Here is a 17,839-nt window from a genome sequence, read left to right as displayed (position 1 = left end):
GCTAAAACAGAAAATTCAAAGTAAAATAAAGCCATTTAACATATCTTGCACATGTCAAAATAAGCAATATAAATAAATTTGAATAACACTTTCAGGAATTTTCTCATTATCTTATTATCTTTAACCCCAACAGTCACTTATTATTTTATTAGCCAGATCTTTTAGAGTTACATTATCTCAACAAATGCTTTTGTAAAAGACATAAACAAAACTAGTGAACTTCACTTGGTTGTTGAAGAGTTGTAACATTTCTTTTCTGACAAACTGTAGGTCATACTGTTACATTTACAGTTCACTGCTAACATACAGCATACCTGCCTGCCTGTTTTGAGTGCAACCTCTTTCTCTGTATCTCCAGCACACTCACATCACACACACACACAAGAAGCTTAGTTTTGTCCTATATCGTGTTGAATGAAGCCAAAGTGTTCCCAGATGACTGAAAAAACATATTTTTTCTGTGCCAGCTTGTTCTCATCTGCACCTCTCCCCAGCTGCATTTCTTTTGATTTGAGTCATTTTGTCTTCCCTGGACACATATGGTTAAATACATTGCTTTAGACTGCAGGTGGACATTTTGTGATAGCCCTATGCCTCAAGACCAATGTCCTGTCTAATTGATTGCTGGGATCTGGGGAATGGCTCAATAGGAGTGATGGTTGTCACCTCAGTTGGTGTGACTGCTTACCTAGATATACAAGTACTTGAGCAGTCAGTCCTTCTCTTCCTTTGGGTTACTTGGTTTGGTTGGATTTTGATTCATTTATTTTTGGTTTGCTTGCACTTGTACATGTCCACACATGTCCATTTTCTTAAATAAATTTATTTTAAAGAGTCATGTGTGGTCTCCACATTTTGTCCTTCCTTTAAGCTAGGTTGTGACAATTCTGCATGAAGGAATGAATTTATGGAATATGTCCATATGACTAAAATGAGGTCAGTTATAAGGCCATAATGTTGGTTTTAGTTACTTTTTGATTAATTGCTTTGCCATACTGCAAACAATGTTTTAATACCCATCACTGAAGAAAGCGAGCCAACTGTTGCAGCTCAGACCACATCTGCTAATAAAGAGGTCATGAATGCTCCACAGAATACAAGAAGAAAACAGAAAGCAGGGCTAGGATGGGCAGAGTGTAAGAATCAGTGAAAGGCTGGCCATTCTTGGGGCTCAAGCAAGGGAGTGCAAGGCCAAAACGAGTTTAGTTGATAGTGGGCTACAGGCTTACACAGCTCAACAGAGAAGGCAGCTAGTGGAAATGTATCAAGCTGAGCAGAAACTTCAAAAACAGGAGAATGAAGCCTTTAACAAACTGTTCTGGGCACATCAGGAGACAGAGGAAAGGAGACTCCATGCAAGCCCAACAACAGGCAAAATCATCAGATGTTTATGCAGCTAATGGACACTGTCATGACTGCTTTGTGTCCTGGTCAACAAACACACCCAGAATCACCATACTGGATTAATCCAGCTCCAGTGGGGTCAACCACTGCTAGTGCTTGGCCTTGCGCCACAACAGTCCATGCCACCTATAGCCCAATGAATGATGCCTGCAACTATGCCAATGTCTCAGCAGTTAATGCAACCACCCACTGATATCAAAGGTGAATTGACTCCAAAACCAGTGAATTACTCACACCTAGCAAAATTTGAAATACTGAGCAGGAGATGTATAAAACAAATTTGTTATTGTTTTTATACAGGGTTATACACCCACTCAATGATAATCCTATTTTTACTGATTTACTGTATATTACTTGATAATGTTTATAGTATATATATAGTTTACTGTTGGCCACACATGTACATTGTTGTATTATCTTTTGGGTCACTCTTTTTAATATAGCAGATTCAGGGTGATGATGACAATAATTTGTAACCATTTACACAATGAAATTAACAAGAAAATGGACAATTCAGCCTGTGAGACAAAACTGGGGTCTGGCTAGGTTCTTGTCAGATAACTTGAAGCTGGCCTGTGCAATAAACACTGCCTTTCAAAAACCACCAGTTTTCCAGACCCCATCTCAGAAATAAAGTTCTTATAAAGTAATGCTAACAAACTGCTTTAAGACCTCAAACAAATATGCAAACAAATCCTGCAAATGTTTTACAAAGTAAAATCCTAATACAAGGGTAATCAAGGCTAAATTATGTACTGTATATACATTAAAGAAGCAAATGCGGGAAGCGCTTTTGCAAGTTTTCCATAAAGACTCAAGTAGAAGATTGAAAAACAACCAAATGAGCAAAAGGTTTAAGTGAAAAAAGGATCAAACAGAATGTGGCTTTATATACTGTAGATGATAGAGATCAATCAAGAGATGCCTTGATCAGTGCTGACACAGACTTCACAAATCTCAGTAAGTATTGGCCATATTTTAAGGATTAGAGCTGGTGAAAATCTTCTGGACCTCAAGCAACTTCTTCTAATTAGATACAGCAAATGGGGAGTTCCACTTTACTTCTCTGGTTCAGAAAAATATTTTTGCCAAATGTGGGAATTTAGATGATAAGCACAATCATACAACTTAAACCACCCTAAATCTGATGAATTTTGAATTTCAAGGTTTTGAATAAAAATTAACCTCAACATCATTAACTCATCAGTTCTTTTCACCAAGATTACTTTTTTAAAGGTTTGAGGAAAGTTTGCAAACACCTACAGCAGCATACAGTTTATTGACATAGACATAGTTACAGACAATAAGTAATGCTGGTATATACAGTATGCATTTGGTATACTGAAAAGCACTGGAAAAAACAAATAAAGTTTATGATATACAGCATGTTTGCTTCATGATATATTCCACTAAGTGGCACGGTGAAGTTGTGAGAGAGTTTGCATGTTTTTCCTTGGCTCTGTGTGGGTTTCCTCCAGTTTCCTCCTACAGTCAAAAGACATGTAGGTTAGGTTAACTGGAAAGTCTAAATTGCTGGCATGTGAACATGTGAGTGTGACGGTGTTTGTCAATAGATTGCAGACCTGTCAGGGATGGAGACTGCCTCTCACCCAATGTTTGTTGGGATAAGCTTCTGTCCATTACAATCCTGAACAGGATTAACAGTTCAGAAAATACATGGATGAATGATTCCATCATTTTATCATAATACTTAGACCATAAAAAGATGCATCTTCCATAATAAAGTATTAACAAATTGACAGTTCATGAGGATCTACTGAGATGTAGCAACTGTTTTGAAAATCCTAAAGATTTTACATCTAATTTCTTTTGTTCTAAGACAGTACACAAAAGGATTTACAATAGATGGACCAAGGATGGCCCCGATTCTTAGGCCATGGCGAGCCTCAAGAGTTAATACCACACCCATCCTGGTCAAGACAACGATAATAAATAATGGACCATAATAACACGTTACCACAACCAAGTGACTCAAACAAGTGCTGCCCATTTTCCTTTTGTTACTATCTGAGGATAATTTGACAAAAAATATGATCAAAATGTATGACAGGCAAATAAATGTGAAAGTGAAAAATAAAAGAAAAAATACTATGACAGTAACCAGATTGAAGTAGGGTGTGGGATCAACACATGTAGTTCGTATTATGGCAGCATATTCACAGAAATTATGCTTCAGCGTTGAGTGGCAGTGAGGGAGAGGTAGCAGAGTTGCTGGCAGAATGGACACAAAACCACAGGCAACAATCCACAGGATATATGTAAGGACAAGAGTGCGCACATTTGTTAAATAACTGTGGTACATAAACGGACAACTAATAGCAATCAATCGATCAAATGCCATAATCGATAAAGCAAACATCTGCATTACCCCTCCCAAGTGGAAAGCAAACATTTCAATGAAGCATGGCACATAGGATATGGTATTAACACCAGCAACTAGAACTCCAATCATTGTTGGACTGGTACTGGACGTGTATAATATATCAACAACAGCAAGGTTGCAAATCAGAAGATACATTGGTTTGTGTAATTGCTCGTCATATATGATGAAGAGGATGTTCATCATATTGGCTAATATAGCAAGAACATAGGTAATTAATATAACCACACCAACTATGAAAGGCTTCTCAGTTTTGTCAAAACCACCTATAATAAATTCTGTTACTTTGATCGAAGCATTCTGTAAAGGCATATTCAACAAAATATCAAGATGACAAAAATAGCAAAAAAGAAGTTGATAAAAATACTCTTCTTAAAGCAAAAGATCATTCAATATATGTCATAAACAGCCAGTTGTAGTCAGATTTGAAAAATGTAACTCCACCTGAGCTCAATCACACAGCTTTCTCTAAAACCAGCAATGGAGTTTACCAAACAGCCTCTAGGATTTAGGGTTTTAAGGCTCAGCTGGATCGTAAGTTTTCATTTGACAGCCCCATTGTCCAATCACACTGGATACTGACACCAGCTGATTTGAGCTACTAGCTAATTAGCTTATTCTAATTATCAACATCTGAAATCCTATATCCTAGATAAACAGTAATTTATCTGCAAAGTATGGCTGAACAATATCACCTAAAATCAATATCATGATTAATTGTCACATTTACCTCAGTCACAATTAATCAAGCGATTCCTTATTAAATACACTTGTGCGCAAGATTCTCTGTCCTCACAGTGGAATTCTTATTAGTTGTTTGTACTGAAAAATAAACAGAAAACCCTGGATTATGACTTATATTGTCATATTTATCTACCATATAAGAACACTCGTAGGTATTTGTTTGCTAAAACAGAAAATTCAAAGTAAAATAAAGCCATTTAACATATCTTGCACATGTCAAAATAAGCAATATAAATAAATTTGAATAACACTTTCAGGAATTTTCTCATTATCTTATTATCTTTAACCCCAACAGTCACTCATTATTTTATTAGCCAGATCTTTTAGAGTTACATTATCTCAACAAATGCTTTTGTAAAAGACATAAACAAAACTAGTGAACTTCACTTGGTTGTTGAAGAGTTGTAACATTTCTTTTCTGACAAACTGTAGGTCATACTGAAAATTCTGTTACATTTACAGTTCACTGCTGACATACAGCATACCTGCCTGCCTGTTTTAAGTGCAACCTCTATCTCTGTATCTCCAGCACACTCGCATCACACACACACACACACACACACACACACACACAAGAATCTTAGTTTTGTCCTATATCGTGTTGAATGAAGCCAAAGTGTTCCCAGATGACTGACAAAACATATTTTTTTCTGTACCAGCTTGTTCTCATCTGCACCTCTCCCCAGCTGCATTTCTTTTGATTTGAGTCATTTTGTCTTCCCTGGACACATATGGTTAGATACATTGCTTTAAACTGCAGGTGGACATTTTGTGATAGCCCTATGCCTCAAGACCAATGTCCTGTCTAATTGATTGCTGGGATCTGGGGAATGGCTCAATAGGAGTGATGGCTGTCACCTCAGTTGGTGTGACTGCTTACCTAGATATACAAGTACTTGAGTAGTCAGTCCTTCTCTTCCTTTGGGTTACTTGGTTTGGTTGGATTTTGGTTCATTTATTTTTGGTTTGCTTGCACTTGTACATGTCCACACATGTCCATTTTCTTAAATAAATTTATTTTAAAGAGTCATGTGTGGTCTCCACATTTTGTCCTTCCTTTAAGCTAGGTTGTGACAATTCTGCATGAAGGAATGAATTTATTGAAAATGTCCATATGACTAAAATGAGGTCAGTTATAAGGCCATAATGTTGGTTTTAGTTACTTTTTGATTAATTGCTTTGCCATACTGCAAACAATGTTTTAATACCCATCACTAAAGAAAGCGAGCCAACTGTTGCAGCTCAGACCACATCTGCTAATAAAGAGGTCATGAACGCTCCACAGAATACAAGAAGAAAACAGAAAGCAGGGCTAGGATGGGCAGAGTGTAAGAATCAGTGAAAGGCTGGCCATTCTTGGGGCTCAAGCAAGGGAGTGCAAGGCCAAATGAGTTTAGTTGATAGTGGGCTACAGGCTTACACAGCTCAGCAGAGAAGGCAGCTAGTGGAAATGTATCAAGCTGAGCAGAAACTTCAAAAACAGGAGAATGAAGCCTTTAACAAACTGTTCTGGGCACATCAGGAGACAGAGGAAAGGAGACTCCATGCAAGCCCAACAACAGGCAAAATCATCAGATGTTTATGCAGCTAATGGACACTGTCATGACTGCTTTGTGTCCTGGTCAACAAACACACCCATAATCACCATACTGGATTAATCCAGCTCCAGTGGGGTCAACCACTGCTAGTGCTTGGCCTTGTGCCACAACAGTCAATGCCACCTATAGCCCAATGAATGATGCCTGCAACTATGCCAATGTCTCAGCAGTTAATGCAACCACCCACTGATATCAAAGGTGAATTGACTCCAAAACCAGTGAATTACTCACACCTAGCAAAATTTGAAATACTGAGCAGGAGATGTATAAAACAAATTTGTTATTGTTTTTATACGGGGTTATACACCCACTCAACGATAATCCTATTTTCACTGATTTACTGTATATTACTTGATAATGTTTATAGTATATATATAGTTTACTGTTGGCCACACATGTACATTGTTGTATTATCTTTTGGGTCTCTCTTTTTAATATAGCAGATTCAGGGTGATGATGACAATAATTTGTAACCATTTACACAATGAAATTAACAAGAAAATGGACAATTCAGCCTGTGAGACAAAACTGGGGTCTGGCTAAGTTCTTGTCAGATAATTTGAAGCTGGCATGTGCAATAAACACTGCCTTTCAAAAACCACCAGTTTTCAGACCCCATCTCAGAAATAAAGTTCTTATAAAGTAATGCTAACACATGGCTTTAAGACCTCAAACAAATATGCAAACAAATCCTGCAAATGTTTTACAAAGTAAAATCCTAATACAAGGGTAATCAAGGCTAAATTATATACATTAAAGAAGCAAATGCGGGAAGCGCTTTTGCAAGTTTTCCATAAAGACTGAAGTAGAAGATTGAAAAACAACCAAATAAGCAAAAGGTTTAAGTGAAAAAAGGATCAAACAGAATGTGGCTTTATATACTGTAGATGATAGAGATCAATCAAGAGATGCCTTGATCAGTGCTGACACAGACTTCACAAATCTCAGTAAGTATTGGCCATATTTCAAGGATTAGAGCTGGTGAAAATCTTCTGGACCTCAGGCAACTTCTTCTAGTTAGACACACAGCAAATGGGGAGTTCCACTTCACTTCTCTGGTTCAGAAAAATATTTTGCGAAATGTGGGGATTTAGATGATTAGCACAAGCACACAACTTAAACCACCCTAAATTTGATTTTTTTTTTATTTAAAGGTTTTGAATTAAAAATTAACCTCAACATCCTTAACTCATCAGTTCTTCTTACGATGATTGTTGATCATGTTGATGATTATGATTACATTTTTAAAAGTTTGAGGAAAGTTTGCAAACTCCTACGGCAACATACAGTTTATTGACATAGACATAGTTACAGACAATAAGTAATGCTGGTAAGTATGCATTTGGTATACTGAAAAGCAGTGGAAAAAACAAATACAGCTTATGATATACAACATGTTTGCTTCATAATATATTCCATCAAGTGGCACAGTGAAGTTGTGAGAGAGTTTGCATGTTTTTCCTTGGCTCTGTGTGGGTTTCCTCCAGTTTCCTCCCACAGTCAAAAGACATGCAGGTAAAGTTAACTGGAAAGTCTAAATTGCTGGCATGTGAACTTGTGAGTGCGACTGTGTTTGTCAATAGATTGCAGACCTGTCAGGGATGGAAACTGCTTCTCACCCAATGTTTATTGGGATAAGCTTCTGTCCATTACAACCCTGAACAGGATTAACAGTTCATAAAATACATGGATGAATCACTCCCTCGTTTTAACAAAATACTTATACCATAAAAGATGCATCTTCCATAATAAAGTATTAACAAACTGACAGTTCATGATGATCTACTGAAATGTCTCAGCTGTTTTTGAAAATTCCAAAAATCTTACATCTAATTTCTTTTGTCCTAAGACAGTACACAAAAGGATTTACAAGAGATGGACCAAGGATGGTCCCGATCATCAAGCCATGGCGAGCCTCAAGAGTTAATACCACACCCAACCTGGTCAAGACCATGAGAATAAATATTGGACAGTAATAACACGTTACCACAACCAAGTGACTCAAACAAGTGCTGCCCATTTTCCTTTTGTTACTATTTGAGGATAATTTAACAAAAAATATGATCAAAATGTATGACAGGCAAATAAATGTGAAAGTGAAAAATAAAATAAAAAACACTATGATGGACGCCTCATTGAAATAGGGTGTGGGATCAACACATGTAGTTCGTAATATGGCAGGATAGTCACAGAAAGTGTACTTCAGCTTTGAATAGCAGTGAGGGAGAGATAGCAGAGTTGCTGGCAGACTGGAGACAAGAGCACAGGCAACAATCCACAGGATATATGTAAGGACAAGAGTGCGCACATTTGTTAAATAACTGTGGTACTTAAATGGACAACTAATAGCAATCAGTCGATCAAATGCCATAATCGATAAAGCAAACATCTCCATTATCCCTCCCACATGGAAAGCAAACATTTCAAGCAAGCATGGCACATAGGATATGGTATTAACACCAGCAACAAGAACCCCAATCATTGTTGGACTGGCACTGGAGGAGTACAGTATATCAACAACAGCAAGGTTGCAAATCAGAAGATACATTGGTTTGTGTAATCGCTTGTCATATATGATGAAGAGGATGTTCATCATATTGGCTAATATACCAAGAACATAGGTAATTAATATAACCACACCAACCACAAAAGGCTTTTCAGTTTTCTCAAAACCACCTATAAAAAAATCTGTTACTTTGATTGAAGAATTGTAAAAAGACATATTCAACAAAATATCAAGATGACCAAAATAGCAAAAAAGAAGTTGATGAAAATACTCTTCTTAAAGCAAAAGATCAGTCAATATATATCATAAACAGCCAGTTGTAATCAGATTTGAAAAATGCAACTCCACCTGAGCTCAGTGGAACAGCTTTCTCTAAAACCAACAATGGAGTTTACCAAGCAGCTTCTAGGATTTAAGGTTTTAAGGCACAGCTGAAAAGTAAGTTGTCATTGGACAGCCCCATTGTCCAATCACACTGGATACTGATACCAGCTAATTTGAGCTGCTAGTTAGAAAGCTTATTCTAATTATCAACATCTGGAATCCTATATCCTAGATAAATAGTCATTTATCTGCAAAGTATGGGTGGACGATATCACTTAAAATAAATATCACAATTAATTGTCACATTTTTTATTAGTTTGGAGGGGAGGAGACCGCTGTGTATAATTTGGCTCACAGTAAAAACATGCTGAACGCCTGGATCTTTAGTTATCAGAGAAACAATCTGAGCAAACGTTAGCAGCAGCTTGGCCAACAGGCCCCTCCTGTACATCCTGTGCCTGCATGAGAGGAACACTGATTTTTTTTTTCATTACGTGAAACTGCTTTATCCAGTATTATTACCTGTTTTAATCAGCAGGGGAATGAGACAAAGAGGGGGGAAAGGCATAAAGCAGCATTCTTGGCGCTGGCATGTGGCATGTGTGCAAATGCATCCACCCCCAAGGGCGGATTGTCGTGCGGCGTCAGGGAGAACAAGAGCGGGCAGTGGGTGTTGTTTTGACTGGCGAACAGGTCCACTCTCCCGAACCAGTTCCAAATCTGCTACACCAACCTGGGATGCAGCACCCACTCGTCTGGCAAAGGGCTGTCCCTCGACATGAGGTCGGCGCCCCTGTTCTCCAAACCCCGAACATGGAGGGCTCTCAGAGATAGAAGGTGTTCTGAGGCCCACACCAACAGGTTCTCCACTATCTTCAACAGGGCTGTGGACCTGACTCCACCCTGCCTGTTGATGTAGGCAACTGTGGTGCGGTTGTCGTGTCTCCATGTCTCCCCTGAACCAGAGACAGGAAGTGTTAGAGAACCAGGAGCACCACCTGAAGTTCGAGGAGGTTGATGTGTTGGTTTTCCCCTGAAGGCCACACACCACCTATCACTCTCCCCAGACAGGTGCCCCCCCTGCCCACACCCTGTAAGGGATGCATCTGTGAACACTGCTATGCAGGAAGTCATTTGGCCTAACGGTGTGTCTGCCAACAGATGCTGCGGGGACCCCCAGTAGTGCAGGTCCTCCTGCACTGATAGGGGGACGTTCACCAAGTGATGCTTGTGCCTCTGTGGATCCAAGCGCAGGCTGGCTAACCACTGTTGCAGGCGGCACATGTGCAGGAGCACCAATGAAACAATTGGATGGCCTGCTGCCATGAGCCCATATTCCTGCATGACAGTCAAAGCTGTCAGTGCCACTCCCCACTGCAGTCTAAGGACTGCCTGCTGCAGGGCTGTCCATCTGTGTTCCGACAGAGCAGCCCACAGCCTGGCCGAATCAAGCACAACCCCCAGATATTCCGCCTGCTGGCATGGCTGGGGGCGCTCTTCTTTCAGTTGATGGCAAAGCCTAACTGAGTTAAGTGCAGCACCAATCTGGCAATGTAGAAAATGGCCCATTCTCTGGACCTGGCCATGACAATGAGGTCCAGTGCCGGGAGCCAGGGAGTAGCCGAACGGTAGCCTGTTGTACTCGTAGGCTATCCCCTGGAAGGCAAAATGCAGGAATTTCCTGTGTTTTGGCACCACCTTGAAATGAAAATACACATCTTTCAGATCGATGGTGGTGAATCAGCTGGTTGAATAGATTCCAGCAATCTCCTGATGGTCAACATGAGGAACATCTTTCTGACAATGCATTGGTTCAGAATGTGAAGATCTACAATGGGTATGAAATCTCCTGTCTTTTGTCTTTGTCCAAGAAGTATGCAGAGTAAAATCCCTTCTGCCTGTTGTGAGTGGGAAAGACCGAGACAGCCTGTTTCGATAACAGTTCCTGGATTTCTTCGGAGAGAAAATCTATTTCCTCTTGGAAGGATAGATTTATCTCCTTGATGCCTGAGAACAGAGGAGGAACACAGCAGAACTGAAAAGAATAACCCAGTCTCAGTGTTTTATCCATCCATTCTGACAACACGCAGCTGTGACAGTATTCCTTGCAAAACTGTGTCAGGGGACAGGTGGTCATCTGGGGGGCGGCAGCCAGGAAGCTGTGAAACTCTGCTTTGGCCCTCTCCACCGCAAAAACCTTTCATAAATAGAAGATTGGCCTAAGGGGGGCCGGTACCGAAAGGGCCAAGCTGACGGAGTGGTCCGTGAATGCATCACCATCAGCTGTCCTGACACAGCTTCCATATTTGTGTTGGTGTGTCCGTCACTCTCCACATTTCTCTCTACTGCGGTGTTACTTTCTAATGAGGAAGTAATGGCGTCAGCTGCACTAGCATAACCCTGAGTGCAGCACTGTGTATGCAGCGTCCCGAGCAGGGTCGTGTGATCAGTGGGAGACAGAGCCAACACATGAAGTCCTCTCGCTTTGGTCAGTGTGCAGGCGTGTGGCGTTATTCCTGTGAATGATTATAACGCCCCTCACCACGTCACAGTTTCCTGGGGGATGTGCTGTGCTGGCCAGTCCGAAAAATAACGGTACTGGCCAGCACAGTGAGACACAAACCCACTTTTGAGTGTCGCTATGTTGGGCAGGATGTGTGTTTTTCTCACCACATCATGCCTTACATAGCGCTCATGAATGCACTCACCACTGGATTTTTTTGGCTCACACCATCTGCAGTTAAACAAAGCCTCCCACTGTCTGCTTCTCTGACAGAGAGACGAGAGGCAGGGGTGCTGGCAGACCAGGTGCTTACAGTATTACACAGACTCTGTGATGGGCTGCTGAGCCGTTATCATTCCAGCATCACAGAGAGCCAGAGAGAATGGAGAGGGGAGGGTGGAGGATAGTGCTCTTTGGAAAATATGATTTGTTTTTATTAAAACATTTTCAACAAATATAGCATGATCAGCGTTTTTAGCGTAATGCACACAAACACACATAGAACATGAACTTGAACAGGGGTGGGAGGGGGCGGTTAACATCCAGGGAGGGGCTGTTGTACGTGGCCTGCGCTGATGTGATGCTCCCTCCTGCTGACAGTCATTTCAGTGCCGCTGACTTTCGTCGAGCATAACTTAGTTTCAGTGGAGGTTTGTCTGCACTCCTCACTGCAGCATTGGCTGGCACTGCATTTACTCCATCGAGGTGGTGTTGGAGGTGGCTGAAGCAGTGGAGGTTGCTTTTGTTCTAGCCTGCCTGTGCACTCTCCTCCTCGCCGTCACGTTGTGGCGTCGCACATCGTCTCCTCTCTGATTTGAAGAAGGGGCGAGCAGCAGATGATGGCTAAACTGTGCCTTTTCTTCTTCAAGCCTCTAGAAGCGCTAAGTGACAGAGGAGAGGGATCCGAAGAGACCATCCAGCGTTATGGCAGTTCCCAGAAAGTCCTCTCTGTAGAGCGGTGAGTCTCAACCACATGTGACATGAGTCTACTGTGGCAAGTGACATCACTTGTCCTGCAGCAGACTCAACACCTAGAACAAGGTTGTTAACCTGACCCTTGGTGCAACCCAGGAATTCAACCTATTCTGCCATGGAGGAGGTGTGTAGCGGTGTATTTGCCCCTTTGATGCCCAGCATACCGAGATTGTTCACTGCCATGCCCAGACGCGCACCCAGCCAGAATATTTTTTCAAAATATTCCAGCGTGTCTCTGTCCTGCATCACCGGAGGCTGCAGTTTTCTCGCAGCTGCCCACCCAGCCGAATAGGGAATCGAGATGGCTGCGAGGGCTTCTGCCGGGGGGTACACCGGGACAGCCTGTCTCCTTGTGGCCTTGCACTCTCAGGAAGGATACCAGGTCTGCCACTGTTGACTTCGTTTTCAGCTGCTCCTTCCAGGATGCTTTGACACACTGCCAGATGTCTGGTAGAGGAGGGGAAACGAAGGCGGGTTGAGTAAGATGAGCCAGGCTGTAAAATCCTTCACAGAGCCGGGTGACCGGCTTGGGCGCGAATGGGGGCGACAAGGGAAGCCCAACACACTCCGCCGCTATGATCATAACTTTTGGGAAATCCTGGCGAACAGACGTCAGCGGCGGATTTCCAAAGGTCAGTGAAGTCACTGAGACAGATGAGAGATTGTCTTCATTATCCGTTGGAGAAGTTTGGAGTTTGGAGTGTCTCATCCAAGACATCCGATGGCGGTGGTGGTGGAGGGCCAGGGTGAGTGGTGATTTCATTTTTGCCATGGGGATCTATCTCAAGCTCCTCCGCTTCTGGCATTGATCTGAAGGAAGTGCCTGGCAGATTACGCAGGGCGGTGGCTGCATCATGCTGCTCTTTGCGTGGCCCTGTCCAAGGCACTTGAAACAGAAGTGATGCCTGTTGACAGCAGCAGTGGCGGTGATGAGGCCAGGACATGGCGGGTGGGAACGAGCAGTTCCTGGCGACTCCATCCCTGGAGAAAAGAGATCAGCAAGCTGATTGGTTGTCGCTGAAGAAAAGAGGACTGTGAGCGGTAGCAAGATGCTGCTTATACATGGTGTAGGAGGCACGTAATTGGTGGGCACATCCTGATTGGCCGGCTATGTACATGCAAATTTCAGTGAGCGATTGTGTGTGTGTGTGTGATTGGAGAGGAGTATTACCCATAGAGTCCAGTAGAGGGTGGAGCCTGTGTGAGATAGAACATCCTGAATAATGACTACTGAGGTAATCCTAACCCAGAGATGCTGGTTGTTTGACAATGAAGACAACAACTCCCAAACTACTTCACAACGTCATCAAACTCTGTCTTTTGTTATTGTTTTGACTAAGAGACCCATAGCATTAGAAATTACATACTGTGTGTTTAACATAAAAGAACAGGTATTTGTTTGCTAAAACAGGAAATTCAAAGTAAAATATAGCCATTTAACATATCTTCCAAATGTCAAAATAAGCATAAATTTGAATTTTCTCATTTGCTTATTAGCCAGATCTTTTAGAGTGACATTATTTCAACAAATGCTTTTGTAACAGACATCTGAAACAATGAGCCCCAGCTTCCCAGAGGAAGTGGTAAGGAAGCTGAATGCTTTACAGACTCAGGGCTAAGTTGTAGCTGTCAACATATTCTTCTGCTGGTAAACAAAACTAGTGAACTTCACTTGGTTGTTGAAGAGTTGTAGCATTTCTTTTTTGACAAACTGTAGATCATACTGAAGATTCTGTGCTACATTTACAGTTCACTGCTAACATCCAGCATACCTGCATGCCTGTCTTGAGCGCAACCTCTCTCTCTGTCTCTCCCACACACTTGCATCACACATTCATACAAGAAGCTTAGTTTTGTCCTATATCGTGCTGAATGAAGCCAAAGTGTTCCCATATGACTGACAAAACATCTTTTTTTCTGTACCAGCTTGTTCTCATCTGCACCTCTGCCCAGCTGCATTTCTCTTGACTTTAGTTGTTTCGTCTTCACTGGACACATATGGTTAAATACATCGCGTTGAACTGCAGGTGGAAATTCTGTATGAAGGAATAAATACATCGAACATGTCTATATGACTAAAATAAGGTTTCTTTGGAAGAATTGCCCTGCCATACTGCAAACAATGTTTTAATACCCATCACTGAAGACAGCGATCCAACTGTTGCACCTCAGTGCACATCTCCTTATAAAGAGGTCATCAATGCAGGGCTAGGATGGGCAGAGTGTAGGAATCAGTGAAAGGCTGGCCATTCCTGGGAATTAAGCAAGGAAGTGCAAGGCCAAAACTAGTTTACTTGATAGTGGGCTACAGGCTTACACAGCTCAGCTCCAAAACCAGAGAATTGCTCACACCTAGCAAAAATTGAATTACCATGCAGTAGATGTATAAAACAAATTTGTTATTGTTTTTATAGAGGGTTATACACCCACTCAACGATAATCCTATTTTCACTGATTTACTGTATATTACTTGATAATGTTTATAGTATATGCATAGTTTACTGTGGGCAACACATGTACACATGTCATCTTTTGGGTCACTTTTAATATAGCAGATTGAAGGTGATGATGACAGTAATTTGTAGCCGTTTGCACAATGAAACTAACAAGAGAATGGTCAATTCAGCCCGTGAGACAAAACTGGTATCTGATTAAGTTCTTGTCTGATAGCTTGAAGCTGGCCAGTGCAATAAACACTGCCTTTCAAAAACCACCAGTTTTCCAGACCCCATCCCAGAAATAAAGTTCTTATAAAGTAATGCTAACACATGGCTTTAAGACCTCAAACAAATATGCAAACAAATCCTGCAAATGTTCCACAAAGTAAAATCTTAAAACAAGGGTAATCAAGGCTAAATTATGTGCTGTATATACATTAAAGAAGCAAATACGGGAAGTGCTTTTGCATGTTTTCCATAAAGACTGAAGTAGAAGATTGAAAAACAACCAAATAAGCAAAAGGTTTAAGTGAAAAAGGGATCAAACTGAATATGGCTTTATATACTATAGATGATATAGATCAATCAAGAGATGCCTTGATCAGTGCTGACACAGACTTCACAAATCTCAGTAAGTATTGGCCATATTTCAAGGATTAGAGCTGGTGGAAATCTTCTGGACCTCAGGCAACTTCTTCTAGTTAGACACAGCAAATGGGGAGTTCCACTTTACTTCTCTGGCTCAGAAAAATATTTTGCCAAATGTGGAAATGTAGATGAGAGGCACAAGCACACAGCCTCAACATCCCTGAATTTGAATTTTATATAATTTGGAGGTTCTGAATTAAAAATTAACCTCAACATCCTTAACTCATCAGTTCTTTTTACCATGATTACGTTTTTTAAAAAGTTTTATGAAAGTTTGCGAACACCTACAGCAGCATACAGTTTATTGACATAAACATAGTTACAGACAATAAGTAATGCTTGTAAGTATGCATTTGGTATATTGAAAAGCACTGAAAAAAACAAATAAAGCTTATGTTATACAACATATTTGCTTCATAACATATTCCATCAAGTGGCACGGTGAATTGTGAGAGAGTTTGCATGTTTTTCCTTGGCTCTGTGTGGGTTTCCTCCAGTTTCCTCCCACAGTCAAAAGACATGCAGGTTAGGTTAACTGCAAAGTCTAAATTGCTGGCATGTGAACATGTGAGTGTGACTGTGTTTGTCAATAGATAGCTGACCTGACCGGGATGTAGACTGCTTCTCAGCCAATGTTTGTTGGGATAAGCTTCTGTCCATTACAACCCTGAACAGGATTAACAGTTCAGAAAATACATGGATGAATGATTCCATCATTTTATCATAATACTTAGATCATAAAAGGATGCATCTTCCATAATAAAGTATTAACAAATTGACAATTCATGAGGATCTACTGAAATGTCTCAACTGCTTTTGAAAATTCTGAAGATCTTACATCTAATTTCTTTTGTCCTAAGACAGTACACAAAAGGATTTACAAGAGATGGACCAAGGATAGTCCCGACCAGTAAGCCATGGCGAGCCTCAAGAGTTAATACCACACCCATCCTGGTCAAGACAACGATAACAAATACTGGACAGTAAAAACACATTACCACAACCAAGTGACTCAAACAAGTGCTGCCCATTTTCCTTTTGTTACTATCTGAGGATAATTTGACAAAAAATATGATCAAAATGTACGACAGGAAAATAAACGTGAATGTGGAAAATAAAAGAAAAAATACTATGACTGTAACCAGATTGAAATAGGGTGTGGGATCAACACATGTAGTTCGTATTATGGCAGCATATTCACAGAAAGTATACTTCAGCTTTGAGTGGCAGTGAGGAAGAGGTAGCAGAGTTGCTTGCAGAGTGGACGCAAAACCACAGGCAACAATCCACAGGATATATGTAAGGACAAGAGTGCGCACATTTGTTAAATAACTGTGGTACTTAAATGGACAACTAATAGCAATCAATCGATCAAATGCCATAATTGATAAAGCAAACATCTCCATTATACCTCCCACATGGAAAGCAAACATTCCAATGAAGCATGGCACATAGGATATGGTATTAACACCAGCAACTAGAACCCCAATCATTGTTGGACTGCTACTGGACGTGTATAGTATATCAACAACAGCAAGGTTGCAAATTAGAAGATACATTGGTTTGTGTAATCGCTTGTCATATATGATGAAGAGGATGTTCATCATATTGGCTAATATAGCAAGAACATAGGTAATTAATATAACCACACCAACCACAAAAGGCTTTTCAGTTTTGTCAAAACCACCTATAATAAATTCTGTTACTTTGATTGAAGCATTCTGTAAAGACATATTCAACAAAATATCAAGATGACAAAAATAGCAAAAAAGAAGTTGATGAAAATATTCTTCTTAAAGCAAAAGATCATTCAATATATATCATAAACAGCCAGTCGTAGTCAGATTTGAAAAATGTAACTCCACCTGAGCTCAATCACACGGCTTTCTCTAAAACCAAGAATCGAGTTTACCAAACAGCTCCTAGGATTTAAGGTTTTAAGGCTCAACTGAACAGTAGGTTTTCATTGGACAGTCCCATTGTCCAATCACGCTGGATACTGATGTCAGCTACTAACTAGTTAGTTTATTCTTATTATCAACATCTGAAATTCTATATCCTAGATAAACAGTAATTTATCTGCAAAGTATGGCCCGCCAAACAGCGTCGGAGAAACAATGATTTTTTTTTTTTTTTTAACGTGAAACTGCTTGATTCAGCGTTTTTACCTGTTTTAATCACTGGGCTTTTTGTTCTGGAGAGGAGAAGACTTTTGTGGATAATTTGGCTTCTGGTAAAACGAAAGTTATGATATTGTAATCCTAGTTCTATAAGCACAGACAGAGCCCTCTGCTGGAC

General features: G+C 40.6%; 2 protein-coding genes across 2 annotated transcripts; both read right to left on the bottom strand.

Annotated features, from left to right (window-relative positions):
• Positions 1–7,388: 7,388 nt before the first annotated feature.
• LOC122984528 (olfactory receptor 4D9-like) lies at positions 7,389–8,861 on the bottom strand. The gene has a single exon (XM_044355032.1). It carries the CDS (start codon positions 8,741–8,743, stop codon positions 7,943–7,945), a length of 801 nt encoding a protein of 266 aa, XP_044210967.1. The 5' UTR covers positions 8,744–8,861; the 3' UTR covers positions 7,389–7,942.
• A 7,486-nt stretch (positions 8,862–16,347) lies between these two features.
• On the bottom strand, positions 16,348–17,330 carry LOC122984226 (olfactory receptor 6N2-like). The gene has a single exon (XM_044354559.1). It carries the CDS (start codon positions 16,945–16,947, stop codon positions 16,348–16,350), a length of 600 nt encoding a protein of 199 aa, XP_044210494.1. The 5' UTR covers positions 16,948–17,330.
• Positions 17,331–17,839: the final 509 nt, after the last annotated feature.

This window comes from Thunnus albacares, chromosome 6 (assembly GCF_914725855.1).
Source record: "Thunnus albacares chromosome 6, fThuAlb1.1, whole genome shotgun sequence".
NCBI lineage: Eukaryota > Metazoa > Chordata > Actinopteri > Scombriformes > Scombridae > Thunnus > Thunnus albacares.
This window is presented reverse-complemented; position numbering and strand designations above follow the sequence as displayed.